At 42.7% G+C, this 19,814-nt stretch overlaps 1 protein-coding gene and 1 pseudogene across 1 annotated transcript in view; one reads left to right on the top strand and one right to left on the bottom strand.

Moving 5' to 3' along the window:
• Positions 1-6: 6 nt before the first annotated feature.
• Positions 7-19,814, bottom strand: part of LTC4S (leukotriene C4 synthase) — a 59,747-nt gene continuing 39,939 nt past the window's right edge. Inside the window, exons 4-5 of the mRNA XM_033927735.1 lie at positions 5,782-5,863; positions 7-1,693 (exon numbers count right to left, since the gene is read on the bottom strand). Of these exons, the coding sequence (XP_033783626.1) occupies positions 1,567-1,693; positions 5,782-5,863 (209 nt within the window). The 3' untranslated portion in view covers positions 7-1,566. The remainder of the gene's footprint in view (positions 1,694-5,781; positions 5,864-19,814) is intronic.
• On the top strand, positions 7,883-8,598 carry LOC117351881 (annotated as a pseudogene).

Below are 19,814 nucleotides of genomic sequence, written 5' to 3'. Positions count from 1 at the left end.
GTACAATATATTTCTTAAGGATAATCAGAGTAGAATTATTACAATTATTAAAGAATTATTACAATTAATGTAATTTCTATTTAGGAAATGACATCAAATAGTACAGTTTTAATTTCTTTCCGAAAAGCGCCTCTATTCCACCCTTTTCCCTATCACTCTTCTTTTTCAACTGATTCGTTTCGACTTATTTAGACAACCGCTTTAATTAAAGCGATCCTACCCAATATGTTTTTCCCTACCCTCACTATTTCCCTCTCTTCTCCAGATTATGTAACTTTCCCCCCCCCTTCCCCTCATATCCTCACCTTCATGTTTGTCAAATTATGTCTTTAATGTTCACCCACCATATTTTATATTTTAAATTTTATCTTTGTTTTCCTCTATATAAATTGTATTGTGAACCGGCCAGATACTTGGTGATGGTCGGTATATTAAAAAGTTAATAAACTTGAAACTTGATAAGTCAACCTGGCTACACTAATGTAATTACCAAACCAGGACTGCTGTTTACTTGCTTGAAACATAAGTCTTATCCAAAAATGGCCTGTATCTACAACCAGTAATCTTTGGATAGGCAAATAAATTATTCATAGGGTTGTATAGCACAAAATGAGACAAAAGATAGGTAGGGCCAGTCAGCTCCACCCCTAACCTCTCCATACCTTGTCAACTCTGCAATGCTGTGTCAGCAGCAACTCATACCCACTGCTCACAAGAGCCTACAGCTGGACCCTCATGAGAAGTGGATATGAGGAGTTGCTACTGCCAAAGCACTACAGAGTTGAAAAGGTATGGAGAGATGGTGGAATGCCTGCAGGGGAATGGAGGAAGATATGTCGGGAGTCTTCACCTGGCCCTGGAAGATACAGGAGGGAAGGGGCAGAGGCAGCAAAACATTTATTTAGTTGGAGGGGCCAAACTCGATTAGCTGTACCCCCCAAGCTCTGCAGTTGCTGATGCTGTGTTGGTCAAAATAGTAGTAGGCCTATTTCACCTCTAACCCACCCCATTCTGCTGCCTAGGGAAGGGGACACACGGCTAGATTCACTAAACGGACCCACCGAACTGGATCCGGGGGGGCTGATTCACGACATGTCCTCATGCAAATGAGAACAATTGGAATCACACCTCCATCCGATTGCAGGGATCACTGAATAGTGATCCCAATGCATGCGCAGTGCGGGGAAGGGCAGGAGAGATTCTGGGTGAGGGCAGAGAGCAGGCGATACAGCCCAGTTGGTGCTCCAGATTTGTTTAGTGAATCGCTGTCTGCCTACATTTGAATGCCGTTCCCCCTCATTTGAAAATGCGGATCGGGTCGGGACTTGATCGGTGGGTTTAGTAAATCTAGCCCAAAGTTGATGAGCACAGGGTTATAAAAAAAACATTCAAGATAAATGGACATGTTACCGAGAATTCAGACTGTTCAAACTACTAGCTACACATTTTTCTCCTTGCTCATTTCACAAATTAGCCTTCTTTCCTAAGCATGGTAGCTACAGCAGGAGAACAGATGGACCAGAGCATTAAATCACATGTATGAAAACACGGCTTGAGGGTTTCATGTTACAAGCCTGTGTGGTATTTCAGCAGACGCCCAACATCAAGAGCCAGGAAGTGAACAAGAAGTCCAAGTGTAGATAAACCAATCAGAATCCACAAAACACCGCTGCTGAAATACAGGGGAGCCAGTCTGAGGAAGACAAGAAAACAGCACTTACAAATACAGAAGAAACTGGGACCCAGCAAATAACTTTGAAATTTGTGGAGCCTAATTCCCCGTGGTGTAGTGTCTAAATTATATAGAGAAAAAACCTAATTATCCGAAAATGACAATTTTTTTCATACAAATAAGAGCACATAATCTGCTTACAAATAGATGCAGATATTTTTACAATTCTATGAATATATATTCCTGGAAACAAATACTTTTCCATTCACCACAGATGTGCTCAAGTTAGTTTGCCATCCTGCATATAAACACAATTCAACCACCCAAGAACAGCAAAATATAAAGCATTATACAAATCACAGCCCTGCACAGAATAACTTTTAAAATTCAACAATCACATGCTCCGATATTTCTGGATCGTCTCCATTCAGACCAACACAACAACATTTACTGACTATCCCTTCTTTAAAAATAATAGGGACCAGGAGATCTACCATTTTCTCGCTTATAGCACCCCAGCTTTGGAACAATTTACCACTATACTTACGGAATGAACCTTCCTTAGAAAAATTCAAGCGCTCCTTAAAAAGTTTTCTATATAAGGACACATTTGAAACATAGACAGCATAACCTACCAATCACTAAACCTTTTAGAAGTTAATCAATCCTACGAGTAGGTCGCAAAATTATCCTTAAGTTTTTCTTCTTTTCTTTTTCTTATGTGTTCTTCCCTAAATGTTTATTCTCTATCTTTAAAGATTGTAGTTCATCCCCCCTGCCTTTTGTACCTGTTTGTATTAGAACGTATATAATTTGTATATAAGGTTTTGTTATGTCTTCCTCTTTTTTAAAAAATTGTAATACGAATTGAAATATATGATATTGTGTACATAACAAATCTTAATAAAACTTAAAACTTGCTAAAATCGTGACACACAGGAACATTTATTTAAAGATCAAGATGAACACAGTTTTGGATGTGTGGATGTTAGGTTGGAGGGAGATGGGCATGGGTATTAAGAATTTCTATAACAGTGATTCTCAACTTCTTCAAGGCAAGTACCCCCGACCACCAAAGCTCTATCTGAGACCTGCCCAAGCTCCGCCCCAGACCCTGTCCCCATAATAGTACTAATTATAATGAAAATTTTTCCATTCATTTTTCATATATAAATATAATCTTATTAATAAATTATGGCAACCACAAATTTAAACTACACAAAAGCACATGGTATGAAGAGAAAATGTTAATCATTTATATTCTGTCTTTTTTCAAAGAGGTCAAGGCAGATGACTTTAAAATGTGCAATGTCACCTCAGTAAGTGCTACAGATATAAATTCTCAAAACTGACACATTTCAAATCACTAAATTGAAAATGAAATCATTTTCCCTACCTTTGTTGTATGTTGATTTTATTTTTCTAATCATCTTTTCCCAGTCTCTGGCTGCACTTCCTTCTGTCTGTGTTCTTAATTCTGTTTCCAGTGCCTTCTTATCATGTGGCATTTATTCCTGTAATTTTGCTTTATTTTATTAATTACCTAATGTTAGTAATTTATTTTTGTACCTGTACATAATATGTAAACCACTTTGATTGTAACCATAGAAAGACAGTATGCCAAGTTCCATCCTCTTTCCAGCAAACTTAAAATAAAAACCAAATAAGTTAAAATACAACATATAAAAAGTCAAGTCCTATGCTAAAAACATCCTCCTCATTTGTGTGTTTTTCTTTTTCTTCTATTTTTAACTACTCCTCTCCCATATTACCATACTTCCAATGACATGGAATCTTTATAAATTTACTGTTGAATTTTCAATGGGGGTTTTTTTTTCTTGAATATATGAATATGTCCATAGAAGGATTGCAATTCTTTACTTAAATTGAGTTCTGAAAATTCTTAATAAAAATAAAATAAAAAAACTCAGTAGTTACTTTTCTGTTGATAAACAGGATGGTAGATAGAGTCCTAAAGCCTATCTAATCTGCCTAATTTCCTTCCTGTTGAACTCCCTTCTCTTACTCAAAAATCTTCTGTCCTTATCTCATGCTTTCTTTAAGTCAGATAATGTTTATCACATCCCTCGATAGCCCATTTCATGATGCTATCATATTTCCATGAAGAAATATTTGTAATTTTATGTCTGAGTCTACAGTACATATTTGTATCCTCATGATGACTTCTTGTTCTAGTTCTAGAACATTATTTTATCTGAAAAAGATTTGAGCTCTGTGCATCTATGTAATTATATATTTAAGGTACGAATATCATATGTATATCATAGGGGTAGGCAACCTTTATACACAGAGGTCAACATGAAATTCAGTACTATCCCTTGTGGACTACAACATTAAATCATGTTGGAACTGGAAATGCACAGAGCTCTGTAGACCTGTGAGAAATTAAGTAAAAATGTAACAAAAATGATGGAAATAAACTGTTAGATTGGCTTTAAACTAAACTAAAACTTAATTTTATAGACCGAGTCATCAACCAGAAGGAGCTCGACTTGGTTAACAGTAATGTAATACATAAACATAACAGAGGAAAAACTAAACTAAGGTGGTTAGTTTCCAAAGTGTTTAGCAAACAAGAATGTATTCAGGGCTTTTCGGAATAGAGTGAAGGGAGTTAAACTTCTTAGAGCAAGTGGTATAGCATTCCAGAATTCTATTAGTTTAAAAGCGAATAAATCTCCTCAAAGTTCTGTTTTTATTGCTAAGGGAAATGTAAGTTTTAATTTTAATTTTTGAGAACTTCTGGCGAGATGGGATCTGTGCACATTCTAGTCTAAAAGAATCAAGTAGTGAAAATGCCAAATAAGATGGATGAGGCGCTGGTGTGAGGGAGGAGGATTCCACTTTGTGCGCAACAGGAAAGGGACATGGGTGTACTGGTCGACAAGTCGATGAAGCCATCTGTGCAATGCGCAGTGGCGAAAAGGGCGAACAGAATGCTAGGAATGATTAAGAAGGGGATAACAAACAGATCGGAGAAGGTTATCATGCTGCTGTACCGGGCCATGGTACGCCCCCCACCTGGAATACTGCATCCAGCACGGGTCGCCATACATGAAGAACATTGTACTACTCGAAAGGGTCCAGAGAAGAGCAAGTAAAATGGTTAAGGGGCTGGAGGAGTTGCCATACAGTGAGAAATTAGAGAAACTGGGACTCTTCACCCTTAAGAGGAGACTAAGAAGGGACATGATCAAAACATTCAAGATAATGAAGGGAATAGATTTAGTAGATAAAGACAGGTTGTTCACCCTCTCCAAGGTAGGGAGAACGAGAGGACGCACTCTATCCACTTTTAACTTTAGATTCCGTACAAACGTAAGGAAGTTCTTCTTCACCCGGTGGCAGAAATTTGGAATGCTCTTTTGGAGGCTGTTATAGGGGAAAACATCCTCCAGGGATTCAAGACAAAGTTAGACAAATTCCTGCTGAACCAGAACGTACGCAGGTAAGGCTAGACTCAGTGCACTGGTCTTTGATTTAAGGGCCACTGTGGGAGCGGACTGCTGGGCATAACCCAGCAGCGGCAATTCTTATGTTCTGGCATTGAATATCTGCCAACCTGGAAGTTAACTGGGCACAGGCCGATATTGAGACCAGTGCCTGGTTTAACTCTGTGCATAAAGTTAGGACATCTGTTTTGCTATCCTAATTTTAAGCAGTTACATAGCCAGTTAGACTGAAAATTGCTGTCTATATTTTGCACTTTGGTCCCCTTTTACTAAACCGCTATTGCGGAGAGGAGGCATATTTGTCTATTTTTGTATAGTTGTTACTGAGGTGACATTGCATATTTTAAAGTCATCTGCCTTGACCTCTTTGAAAAAAATCTGAATATAAATGATAATTAACATTTTCTCTGTGAAGTGTGCTTTGTGTTTTTTAATTTTTATTTTTGGTAGATCATTTAGACTTGGTCATTTTAAAAGTAGCTCGCAAGCCAAAAAAGTGTGGGCTCCCCTGATCTAGGGTGCCTAATATCTTTTCAGTAGCCCTGAAACTGATGCAAAATTCATTTGCCAAATTGTAGATACCACAGAAAGGCATGAGTTGACGTTTACCTGTACTCAAAGTTTTTCTGCACATACCTTCCTTGAGCCGATGCTGCATATCCATGGAAATACTGGTACCGGCCACAGAGATACAATATTCCCGTGCAGGCAGCCACACCTACAAATGAGGCAAATGGTGAGAATATATTCTGCACAAAGCGAACAAGAAGCTTTCAGGGAGTTAAGCAGTCTAGTACATTCAGTTTGTTGGCACTTGAAGCTGTTCCAGGAAAAGGCAGTGGGATAATTATAGTCGGGTGCCAAAAGCTCCTCAATACCTGTTTATAATAGAAAACTGCCTGCAATTATTCTTGCTCACTTACCTCTCTCCTAGGTAAATAAATGGAACCACCCTCCCCTTTCAATGCCTAATCTATTTAAAATAAATTTACATGTACAGTGTAGCATCTGAATGGACCACACACACACTAGAATGTTGGGCAGAGGGGGAGAATGGTGGCTGCAGGCTTGTGGGTTTTTTTTTTTTTTGGGGGGGGGCACATCTGTTGTATGTTTGCAGCTCCAGAGATGCCAGAAAATTTTCACAGTAAAAATGAGGGGGGAGGAGGCGTTCCCATTGTGCATCACAAGGAAAGCTCATTAGAATACTTGTTTAAGCAGGCTTTCTTAATTTAAGAGCAAAGATTTTTGGGATGCTAGTGGCAGATAGTGGAAAGAGGCTGTTTTTAGTATTGTCTAACTTATGTATGTAAAATAATTGTGTATATCACTTAGTGGTAACCAGTTTATAAATGTAGTAAATAAACACTAATGAGCTCCTTGTGATGCATTTGCATAGGGTTCTCGGTAGCAACCGTGGATAACCCTTTTGAACATCGGGAGAATAGCTTCCATGATAGTAAGACTGCTTTAACAAGTCTTATTGGCACAGAAAGCTTTTGAACATGGATAAAGTCAGGGGAGGCAGCTTAGCTATCATTCGCTCTGATCTTGTTCTTGTGACCGAAAGAAGAAACTATTAGTGGTTAAATTTTCAATTTCCAACCCCGCTTTACTTTTTGTTATTCTGTTGTCTCCCTCACTCAAAACTTATCTATTCAACAAACAAGCCCCATAACGCCCCCTCTCTGGAATTACCTGGCCACACACTCGACCCTTTCCCCCCCTTTATTGATCGCTGTCTTCCTGCTCCCCTCCTTCTTCATCAGCCAAGTTCGGCTAAAGTTGTTATAAATCCAATAAATTGTGGTAAATCGGCCCGCCCGGCCCTGCCCCCCCCCCTCTATTGACCGCTTTCCTCCTTCTCTCCCTCCCACTTCCACTTCTTCAGTCTTGTTCAGCTGAAGATGTTGTAAATCCAATACATTGTTTGTAAATCGGCATGTCAATGCGGATCCTAATGTAATTGTTGTGAACCGCCTAGAACTCGATGGGCATGGCGGTATATAAGAATAAAATTATTATTATTATTATTATTATTTATTGAATGTAGCAGCTTGGGACTCCCGTCTACAAGCAATAGCGGATCCTATAGTCCACTATCACAGGCTTATAATTATGGGTGACTTCAATATTCTTGTTGTCGGTCCTTCACATCCTAGAGCAGCACATTTGCTCATATTTTTAGGAGACATACATTGGACTTGGTTATAGCTCTCTTCTTTTCGCAGTTTACATTATCTGTTTTCTCAATTGTCTGTATCTTAGTCAGACCATTTTCTACTTTCTTTTTGATTGTGTGGATGGAAAATCTATTCTAGATCTGAGGGCTACTGGCAGGGAAAGGGCTCTCCGGTCCAGTCGGGTTTTCAGGATTTCCCCAATGAATATGCATTGAAAGCAGTGCATGCAATTAGATCTCATGCATATTCATTGGGGAAATCCTGAAAACCCGACTGGAATACAGCTCTCGAGGACCGGAGTTCCCTATCCCAGGGATAGGGCATTACACCACACAGATTTTACATCTTTTCCACCATTATTTACTTGATTTTCTACAGATTTTGTGAACCTTCCCTTTGGAAGAACAATTTACCTGGAATAGGACTCCGAGTGATGCCCTACATTTCATTGTTTAATTGAAATGCTCTAATTGTCCAAAGTTATATCATCAGCCATGGTTGAATAAGAACCTACATATGTTGAAGCAACATGTTAGTCAGGCTGAACATAGAGAAAGTGTAGGACCTTAGAGAATGACCGCAACACAACCAACATTCACTTAGAGCAGGGGTGTCAAAGTCCCTCCTCAAAGGCCACAATCCAGTCGGGTTTTCAGGATTTCCCCAATGAATATGCATGAGATCTATTTGCATGCACTGCTTTCATGGTATGCTAATAGGGACTTAGAGGCAAAAAAGGTATATTATTCAACTTAAGAGATCTGTTAAATCTTGTGAAAGATTTTTTTCACTGTTTTCAAAAACCTAACAATTCTTTCACCCCAACCAAAGTCTTCACTTCCAATGGTAAAATAATTTGCAGATTATATTTCCTCAAAAATCATGCTTTTTGCAGGGACCACCATATTTAGTAAGTCGCCAGCATGACGAACACTAAGGGAAAGCAGAGAGGAACACATTATATGTTCCCCAGACCCTTTCGCAAACATGGAGTTGTTGCACTGTCAACCTACAAGAAAGGTGATATTGTAGACATCAAGGGTACAGTTCAAAAAGGCATGCCCCATGGCAAGACTGGCAGGATCTATAATGTAACACAGCATGCTGTGGGCATCATTGTAAACAAAATAGATTCAAGGTAAGATTCTTGCAAAGAGAATTAATGAGCAGGCACAGCTTCCTGAAACGACAGCCTGGAGCCCACTTTGTGAGAACACAAGGTAAAGAGCCAGAACTGCTGGAGCCAATTCCTTAAGAGTTTATGGCATAGAGAACATCACAGAATAAAGACAATTGTTACCAAAAAAAAAAAAAAAAAAAATCAATCATGTTTAAAATCATGTTATGCTCTCAATTTTCTATGATATCCATTTCTAATTAAGTGGGATGTTCCTCTGTTATTCCAGTGGGAACTTCAATCTGATCCTGAGACTCTTGTGGTCCTTTTTAAACTATTGTCAGCAATTCTTTTTGCTGTTGCTAGATCTTGTTTTATCTTCTTGGCTCAAGCTGGGATGACTGGGTTTATTGCCTTTAGCAATTTCTACTATTAATCTTAGCCTAACTTTGGGCTCTGTCTCTAAATCCTGGAAAGCAGCAACTATTCACTCTATTATCAAGATCCCTTCTTCAGGTCAAACTGTTCCCACAAAATATACTCTGTAGGGCTACTTTTTCTAGCTGTAATTTAATGTTTAAACACTAAACAGAGACTTTTCTAAACTGCAACCCATTATACTAACCTAGAACCTAAAACACTTTTTATATAAAACCTTAACAAAGCTTGTAAAAGCTACACTATTGTCTAAACTGACTTTGCTGAAAAAAGCAGAGGTGATGAGAGACAAAGATTGTCTCTGAATTCAAGAAAGCATGGGATAGGCATGTGGGATCTCGTAGGAAGAAGAGGAGATAGTGGATACTGTGGATGGGCAGACTGGATGGGTCATTTGGCCTTTATATGCCCATTATGTTTCTGTGTCTAAATTAGCTGATGTGGTTCATTCTCAGCCAAGTTTACAGAACAAACATTGATTATACACCTATAACAATCAGGCTTTTCTGCAGCTGCTCCAGCACTAAATCTCCAACAGAATACTCCAAAACAGCAAGGTGAAGTGGAAGGAAGGAAAAAACAACAAACACCACACCCCCTTCCTACTCCCTCCCCACTGCACTGATGGAATACATCAAAACAGCACGGTGAAGAGAGACGCTCCAGACACAGAAAAGAAAACCCTCTCTCTAATCCCTCCTCACTGCATTAATACATCACACCTCTCAGAAAGGCCAGACCCGGGCGAACTAAGCTTAAGGGCTGCCAAACAATCCCCGCCATTAACAGACAACCCAGGATCAACATGGTGAGAAGGAAGAAAGCCATCCATCGACCAGGTCCCGCTGGGATTAAACCCTCTCAACTACCCATAAAGGACCCCCCTTCCAAGCTCTAGCCTTGAAATCCCTTCTCCCCCATCACGGCCAAACTTTTGCTCACTCTCCTACGTCTCTCCTGACTACTAACAAATGGGAAAGTGGTAGGGTATAACATCTTCTCTATCCCAAATTACAAACATCCTCCAGACCTCTTTACATACTCAGGAGAGACTACATAGAAAGAAACCTGATTGACTGCTCATCCCACATGTACCACAGCATCCCCCCAATATGGGGAAGACCACTAGCATTCACACTGAAAACCCCACCATCATCTGATTCCCACCCACTGTACCCAAAAAGGATCAACAACTACACGCAAGCAGATTTCATCACTATTTCCTGTTCTTACATGAACATCAGAGCAATAGGTCCACAGGCTAACCTCATAAATGACTAGATAGAGAACGAGAAGCTAGGATGCCTATTCCTTGCTGAAACTTGGCTAAGCTCTGACTCAGATCCCCATATAACAGAATGCTGTCTGCAGGGCTAGAAGGTAGTCTGCTGAGAGAAAAAAACGAGGGAGAGGCCTGGCCATCCTAAACAAAGAAGTACTGTATTAGACAAAACATCCACTCCCTACATGTACCTACTTGCCTGCCAATTATCAGGTGACTCGCTACAAGGAACCATAACATGCCTCCTCTGCTACATAATGCCAGAAAAAAATGGAGAGTTGAGACCAGAATTCGAAAACTTCATGTACCGAAAGTCATTACCATTAGTGCACAACCTGATCCTAGGAGATCTAAACCTCCATCTTGAAGACCAGTCCACCAAAAAAGTGGAAAACCTTCTCTCATTCCTCAAAGCTCTGTTCTACCAGATACCAGCTACTCATGAAAAAGGTCACCAACTAGACATTGCAGCCTTTATGACCCAACAGCCCTTCTTACCTGAAATCCACCTCTCCAATGGGAAATGGCTCCGCTCCCTCTAGTCAGACCACTATAAGTTCACATTCAACATCAACTGAATTCAGGGTAAAACCAAACAAAAAACACAAAAATTGATCTACAAATCACACCAAATTATCGACCCCCCCTCCCCCCATCTATTCTGGAACAAAGCAGATTCAATGATCAAAACCAACAACCCCAAATAATTTGTATCCCAATGGTGCTCACTAAGTGAAGAAATCCTGGACTAGTTGGCACCGGTACAATGAACAAAATCAGTAGAAGAGCCGACACGTGGTTTGACAATGAATTACTCCAACTCAAAAGGCAATGTAGACAACTTGAAAGAGAATGGAGAAAAAGGAATCAGGTGCATACAAGAGCAGCCTGATCAAACAATACAAGGTCAAGTTAAAGGAGAAACGGAAAGTATTCTACTCCAAACAAATAGGCTTGGAAGTTCAAGACAGAAAAAAACTATTCAAACTAGTAAAGGAGCTCACAGTCACAAAGCCCTTCCTAGCAACCAATGAAAGCCAACACCATCCTCCCCCCACCTCCCAACTTGCAGAATTCTTCAAAAACAAGATCACAACTTCCAGGACCACCTTCAACTGCACCCCCCAGCTTCCTGGACAAGGTAACATTACCCCCCACAGAAGGAGAGTCCATCGCAGCAAACAGAACATGGACCAACTTTCCAACAGTACAATGGCCTGACCTGAATTGACTCTACAAAAAATACAGCCATCCAGCAAACAACCTTAACAACTGCCCCCCCCTTACCTGCTACAACTATTCATCCCATAATTCCATACCTTCCTTATGTAATGGGTACAATCTATGCTCACAGTCGGCCAATTCCCGCAGGAACTCAGTGAGATCATCACCCCAATCATGAAAGACCCAAAGGGTGCAACCGACCTTCCCTCCAACTACAGACCAATAGCCTCAATACCAATTCACATCAAACTAATGGCTTAGTGGCACAATATCTCACAAATTACCTAGAAGATAACAGCCTACTTCATCCCTCACAATCAGGATTCAGGACCCAACAACAGCACTGAGACATTGAGGTCTTTCCTGGACACGACTCGACAGCACCTAAGCAAAGGCAAGAGGACACTGGTTATAAAACTAGACCTCTCTGCAGCATTTGACCTGGTTGACCACAATATACTTCTACAAATACTGGAAGCAACAGGAATCACAGGCAAAGTACACAGATGGTTCCAAGGTTTCCTCCAATCAAGAACCTACAGTCAAGACAAACACAGAAAAATCAGAACCCTAGTTCACTCTCTACAGAGTACCCCAAGGATCACCACTATCTCCAACCTCTTCATCACCTCCCTCAGCACTAGTCTGGACAATCTAGCAATAACATCGTACAGCTATGCAGATGACATCACCATACTCTTTCCGTTTAGAAACATAGAAACATAGAAGATGATGGCAGATAAGGGCCATAGCCCATCAGGTCTGCCCACTCTACTGACCCACCCCCAAGTCTACTATCCTAGGGATCCCACTCCTGGTGACAGGTTCCCTTGGCTTAACCCTCTAAGGGATCCCACAACAACTATCACAACAGGAAAACTGCAAAAAAACTTTAGAATCTGTTGAAAAATGGATGACAGAACACAAACTAAAGCTGAACATGGACAAAACAAAATTCCTGCTGCTCAAAAAGGACAAAATTCCAACCATAATAGAAATAAACACTACCAAATACTCCAAACAATCCGCCCTAAAACTCCTTGGACAGATGATAGACAGATGTTGCACCATGCAACTGCAAATCAACAGGACTATCCAGAAATCCTTTGCTGTCATGCGCAACCTATGACAGATATGAAAATTCTTCAACAGGGAACAATTCCGCCTCCTGGTCCAACCCCATGTCTTGGAATTTCTAGATTACTGCAACATCCTTTACCTACCATGCCCAGCGGAATGATAAAACAATTACAGTCCTTACAAAACACAGCCCTTAGACTGATCTACTCACTAAGCAAATACGATCACATCACCAACACATACCTAGACACACACTGGCTCCCAATACAAGCACGCATATTATTCGAAACCCTAAACAGCGCCATCCCCATATGCCTGAACCCTTACCCGGAACAACTCAACCAGGCCACGAAGAACCAAGACCCCACTTACACCCCCCCCCCCCAATCAAAGGTACACAATGCAAAAAGATATACGATGACCTTCTAGCAACTCAGGCAGCGAAACTTGACCACCACCTCTCCAACCTACTAACAACGCTCGATTTAAAAGACCTTCAGAAGAGAAATAAAAACCCTGCTATTCAGAAAACATGTGAAGTGAAACTAATTCCAAACCTATTCACGTCTGGCCCCCATGAATAGTTCCAATTATTGTTAATCTCGTGGTGATGTCCAGCTTCTCTTTCTGTAATCCACCTAGAACTGCAAGGTTAAGGTGGAATAAAAGTCACTAATGTAATGTAATAATATTGATCTGTCTCCATTGCAGTGTGGTCTCGTATCTATTGCTGAGTGGCTGGCTGAACATTGCTTGATATTAAACCCTGACAAAACAGTAGCCTCTTGGGTAACTGGGTATATCTTACCCAAAAAGGCCACTAAATCTATTTCAGAAACAAGTTTCTTTGCAGGACGATCATTTTGTTATGTGGGGATAATTTTTGATTCTAAAAGAATGTTGAAGATGAAGTAGTGACATAGTAACATAGTAGATGACGGCAGATAAAGACCCGAATGGTCCATCCAGTCTGCCCAACCTGATTCAATTTAATTTTTTTTTTTTTTTTTTTTCTCTTAGCTTTTTCTGGGCGAGAATCCAAAGCTTTACCCGGTACTATGCTTGGGTTCCAACTGCCGAAATCTCTGTTAAGACTTACTCCAGCCCAACTACACCCTCCCAGCCATTGAAGTCCTCCCCTGCCCATCCTCCACCAAACGGCCATACACAGACACAGACCGTACAAGTCTGCCCAGTAACTGGCCTAGTTCAATATTTAATATTATTTTCTGATTCTAAATCTTCTGTGTTCATCCCACGCTTCTTTGAACTCAGTCACAGTTTTACTCTCCACCACCTCTCTCGGGAGCGCATTCCAGGCATCCACCACACTCTCCGTAAAGTAGAATTTCCTAACATTGCCCCTGAATCTACTACCCCTCAACCTCAAATTATGTCCTCTGGTTTTAACCATTTCCTTTCTCTGGAAAAGATTTTGTTCTACGTTAATACCCTTTAAGTATTTGAACGTCTGAATCATATCTCCCCTGTCTCTCCTTTCCTCTAGGGTATACATATTCAGGGCTTCCAGTCTCTCCTCATACGTCTTCTGGCGCAAGCCTCCTATCATTTTCGTCGCCCTCCTCTGGACCGCCTCAAGTCTTCTTACGTCTTTCGCCAGATACGGTCTCTAAAACTGAACACAATACTCCAAGTGGGGCCTCACCAATGACCTGTACAGGGGCATCAACACCTTCTTCCTTCTACTGACTACGCCTCTCTTTATACAGCCCAGAATCCTTCTGGCAGCAGCCACTGCCTTGTCACACTGTTTTTTCGCCTTTAGATCTTCGGACACTATCACCCCAAGGTCCCTCTCCCCGTCCGTGCATATCAGCTTCTCTCCTCACAGCATATACGGTTCCTTCCTATTATTAATCCCCCAAAAGCATTACTCTGCATTTCTTTGCATTGAATTTTAGTTGCCAGGCATTAGACCATTCCTCTAACTTTTGCAGATCCTTTTTCATATTTTCCACTCCCTCTTCGGTGTCTACTCTGTTACAAATCTTGGTATCATCTGCAAAAAGGCACACTTTTCCTTCTAACTCTTCAGCAATGTCACTTACATACATATTGAACAGGATTGGCCCCAGCACCGAACCCTGAGGGACTCCACTAGTCACCTTTCCTTCCTTCGAGCGACTTCCATTAACCACCACCCTCTGGCGTCTGTCCGACAGCCAGTTTCTGACCCAGTTCACCACTTGGGTCCTAACTTCAGCCCTTCATGTTGTTCAACAGCCTCCTATGAGGAACTGTATCAAAGGCTTTGCTGAAATCCAAGTAAATTACATCTAGCATATGTCCTCGATCCAGCTCTCTGGTCACCCAATCAAAAAATTCAATCAGGTTCGTTTGGCACGATTTACCTTTTGTAAAGCCATGTTGCCTCGGATCCATTAGATTCAAGGAAATACACTATCCTTTCTTTCAGCAACACTTCCATTATTTTTCCAACAACTGAAGTGAGGCTCACCGGCCTGTAGTTTCCTGCTTCATCCCTGTGACCACTTTTATAAATAGGGACCACATCCGCTCTCCTCCAATCCCCAGGAATCACTCCCGTCTCCAGAGATTTGTTGAACAAGTTTTTAATAGGACTCGCCAGAACCTCTCTGAGTTCCCTTAGTATCCTGGGATGGATCCCGTCTGGTCCCATCGCTTTGTCCACCTTCAGTTTTTCAAGTTGCTCATAAACACCGTCCTCCGTGAACGGCGCAGAATCTACTCCATTTTCTCATGTAACTTTGCCAGACAATCTCGGTCCTTCTCCAGGATTTTCTTCTGTGAACACAGAACAGAAGTATTTGTTTAGCACATTTGCTTTCTCCTCATCACTCTCTACATATTTGTTCCCAGCATCTTTTAGCCTAGCAATTCCATTTTTTATCTTCCTCCTTTCACTAATATATCTGAAAAAATTTTTATCTCCCTTTTTTACATTTTTAGCCATTTGTTCTTCCGCCTGTGCCTTCGCCAAACGTATCTCTCTCTTGGCTTCTTTCAGTTTCACCCTGTAGTCCTTTCTGCTCTCCTCTTCTTGGGTTTTTTTATATTTCATGAACGCCAACTCTTTCGCCTTTATTTTCTCAGCCACTAGGTTGGAGAACCATATCGGCTTCCTTTTTCTCTTGTTTTTATTGATTTTCTTCACATAAAGGTCCGTAGCCATTTTTATCGCTCCTTTCAGCTTAGACCACTGTCTTTCCACTTCTCTTATGTCCTCCCATCCTAACAGCTCTTTCTTCAGGTACTTTCCCATTGCATTAAAGTCCGTAAGTTTGAAATCTAGGACTTTAAGTATCGTGCGGCCGCTCTCCACTTTAGCCGTTATATCAAACCAAACCGTTTGATGATCGCTACTACCCAGGTGAGCACCCACTCGAACATTAGAGATACTCTCTCCATTTGTGAGGACCAGATCCAATATCACTTTTTCCCTTGTGGGTTCCGTCACCATTTGTCTGAGCAGAGCCTCTTGAAAGGCATCCACAATCTCCCTACTTCTTTCCGATTCCGCATCCGGCAGGTTGAAATCTCCCAACAGCAGAACCTCCTCTTTCCTTCCAAACTTTTGGATATCCACAATCAGATCCTTATCAATTTGCTGCGATTGAGTCGGAGGTCTGTAGACTACACCCACGTAGATAGAAGTTCCATCTTCTCTTTTCAGAGCAATCCATATCGCTTCTTCCTCTCCCCAAGTCCCTTGCATTTCGGTCGCTTGGATATTGATCTTTACATAGAGAGCTACTCCTCCACCTTTATGACCATCTCTGTCCTTCCTAAAAAGATTATATCCCGGTATGTTTGCATCCTATCCATGTGATTCACTGAACCATGTCTCTGTGATAGCAACAATATCTAGATCTGCCTCTAATATCAGGGCTTGCAGATCATGAACTCTGTTGCTTAGACTGCGAGCATTTGTGGTCATTGTTTTTTGTTTTTTTTTCAGCGATAATCTCCTTTTTCGTATGGTTTTTTTGTGTCGTTTCACTTTCCATTGCAATACTAAGAAATGAGTTGCTGATATTGCTTATGTTGTAGCCTTTACTACTATCACATCTTTTCTTTTGCCGGGGGTGGTCTCTATAATTGTCCTTCGTACATACACCACCTTCTAGTTTAAATGCCTAGAAAAATATTGTCTAAATTTCTCTGCAAGGTTTCTTTTTCCTGCTGTAGTAATATGTAGCCCATCAGTGCAATATAGCTTCTTGTCCTTCCATATATTTCCTCATCCTCCTATGTACCTGAAGCCTTCTTGATGACACCAGGCTCTGAGCCATCTATTAAAGTCCTCTGTGTTAGTGAGGCCAATTGGAGACAACCACAACAGATGAACACCTCACTAATTTGGGTTCAATCACAGGATGGCGAAAGCCTTCAGTATCATTCAAATCTAAATACGAGTATAACCGCTGTTGGCTCTATTCATAGCCTCCTGATGCTGTATTTAAATACTGTTGTTTGACTTACTATCATTCTTTCAAAAATAAATAGACTATACAACAGTAAAAGTTTCTTTTTTACTTATCCTTTTAATGCAGTGTCTCTAGCATGCCCCGACAGGACCCGTTTCATCCAAAAAGCACAGTTACTTACCGTAACAGGTGTTATCCAGGGACAGCAGGCAGATATTCTTTACGCATGGGTGACGTCACCGACGGAGCCCTCGGTACGGACCTTTTTAACTAGAAAGTTCTAGTTGGCCGCACCGCGCGTGCGCGCGTGCCTTCCCGCCCGACGGAGGAGTGCGTGGTCCCCAGTTAGGATAAGCCAGCTAAGAAGCCAACCCGGGGAGGTGGGTGGGACGTAAGAATATCTGCCTGCTGTCCCTGGATAACACCTGTTACGGTAAGTAACTGTGCTTTATCCCAGGACAAGCAGGCAGCATATTCTTTACGCATGGGTGACCTCCAAGCTAACAAAGAGGGAGGAGGGATGGTTGGCCATCAAGAAAATAAATTCTGAAGTACAGATTGGCCGAAGTGCCCATCCCGTCTGGAGAAAGCATCCAGACAGTAGTGAGTAGTGAATGTGTGAACTGAGGACCAGGTGGCCGCCTTGCAGATTTCCTCAATGGGTGTGGAACGGAGGAAAGCCACAGAAGCGGCCATAGCTCTCACCCTGTGGGCAGTGACCGCACCGTCCAGTGACAGACCAGCCCGAGCATAACAGAACGCGATGCAAGCCAGTTGGATAGCGTCCGTTTAGAGACCGGTCGACCCAGACGATTAGGGTCAAAGGTCAGGAAGAGCTGAGGGGACAAGCGGTGAGCCCTTGTACGATCAAGATAGTAAGCCAGGGCACGCTTGCAATCAAGACTGTGTAATGCCTGTTCCCCGGGATGTGAATGAGGTTTCGGGAAAAAAACAGGCAACACAATAGACTGGTTGAGGTGAAAAGCCGAAACAACCTTGGGAAGGAACTTTGGATGGGTACGCAGAACCACCTTGTCATGGTGAAAAACAGTGAACGGTGGATCGGCGACCAGTGCATGCAGCTCACTAACCCTCCTGGCAGAGGTGATGGCAATGAGGAAAAGCACCTTCCATGTCAGAAGTTTGAGCGAAGTTGTGGCAAGAGGCTCAAAAGGAGGTTTCATGAGGGCTGATAAAACCACATTCAGGTCCCAGACGACCGGAGGAGGCTTCAGAGGTGGTTTGACATTGAAGAGGCCCCTCATAAATCGGGAAACCAGAGGGTGAGCCGTGAGAGGTTTTCCTAGGATAGGCTCATGAAACGCCGTGATGGCACTGAGATGGACTCTGATTGAGGTAGACTTGAGGCCTGCGTTGGACAGCGAGAGCAAGTAGTCCAGTACAGTTTCCACCGCTAAAGAGGTGGGGTTGTGATGATGCCGGAGGCACCAAGAGGAGAACCCGGTCCACTTCTGATGGTAACATTGGAGGGTGGCCGGTTTCCTGGAGGCGTCCAAAATGAGACGGACAGGCTGAGACAGATTGCCTGGAGAAGTCAGCCCGAGAGAAACCAAGCTGTCAGGTGGAGCGAAGACAGATTGGGAATGCAGCAGAGACTGGACGTTGTTGCGTAAGTTGAGTAGGAAACACAGGAAGAGGAATGGGCTCCCTGACGCTGAGCTGAAGCAGGAGAGGAAACCAGTGTTGGCGAGGCCACCGAGGAGCGATGAGGATCATGGTGGCCCTGTCCCTGCGGAGTTTGGATAAAGTCCGCAACATCAGAGGTAGTGGAGGAAAGGCATAGAGGAACCGATCCGTCCAGTCGAGCAGGAATGCATCCGGGGCCAGACGGTGAGGAGAGAAGAGTCTGGAGCAGAACTGGGGCAGCTGATGGTTGTGAGAAGCTGCAAATAGGTCCACCTGTGGAGTGCCCCAGCGAGCAAAGATGGAGTGGAGCGTGGGAGGATCCAAAGTCCATTCGTGAGGTTGAAGGATGCGGCTGAGATTGTCGGCCAGGGAGTTCTGTTCGCCCTGGATATAGACAGCCTTGAGGAAGAGACTGTGGGCCGTGGCCCAGGTCCAAATGCGGAGAGCCTCCTGACAAAGGAGGCGAGACCCGGTGCCGCCCTGCTTGTTTATGTAGTACATGGCGACTTGATTGTCTGTGCATAGGAGAAGAACCTGAGGGCAGAGAAGGTGCTGGAAGGCCTTGAGAGCGTAGAACATGGCTCTCAGTTCTAGGAAATTGATGTGATGTAGACGCTCCTTCGGGGTCCAAAGACCTTGGGTGCGTAGATCTCCCAGGTGAGCTCCCCATGCATAAGGGGAGGCATCCGTGGTGATGATCATGGAATGAGGGGGCAGATGAAAAAGAAGGCCCCTGGAAAGATTTGAGGAGTTCAACCACCATTGTAGAGATCGCTGAAGAGACGATGTCACAGAGATGGGATGAGAAAGAAGATTCGAGGTCTGTGACCACTGGTTGGCCAGAGTCCATTGAGGTGTCCTGAGGTGGAGTCGTGCCAGGGGAAGCACATGCACCGTCGAGGCCATGTGGCCCAGGAGGACCATCATCTGTCTGGCAGAAATGGAGTGATGAAGGAGCACCTGACGACAAAGGTGGAGCAGAGTCCGTTGACGGTCGGAGGGGAGGAACGCCCTCATTAGTGTGGTGTCGAGAACTGCTCCAATGAACTGAAGGCGCTGTGTGGGAAGCAGATGCGACTTGGGGTAGTTGATCTCGAACCCCAGAAGATGGAGGAGAGAGATGGTATGATGAGTGGCTTGTAGCACAAGTGGAGACGTAGGTGCTTTCACTAACCAATCGTCCAAGTAGGGGAACACCTGGAGGTTGTTAGACCTGAGGAAGGCCGCCACCACAATGAGGCATTTGGTGAACACCCTGGGTGATGAAG

The sequence above is a fragment of the Geotrypetes seraphini genome, chromosome 18 (assembly GCF_902459505.1).
Source record: "Geotrypetes seraphini chromosome 18, aGeoSer1.1, whole genome shotgun sequence".
NCBI classification, from domain to species: domain Eukaryota; kingdom Metazoa; phylum Chordata; class Amphibia; order Gymnophiona; family Dermophiidae; genus Geotrypetes; species Geotrypetes seraphini.
The sequence above is the reverse complement of the archived record's forward strand: the minus strand, read 5'-3'. Positions and strand labels throughout refer to the sequence as shown.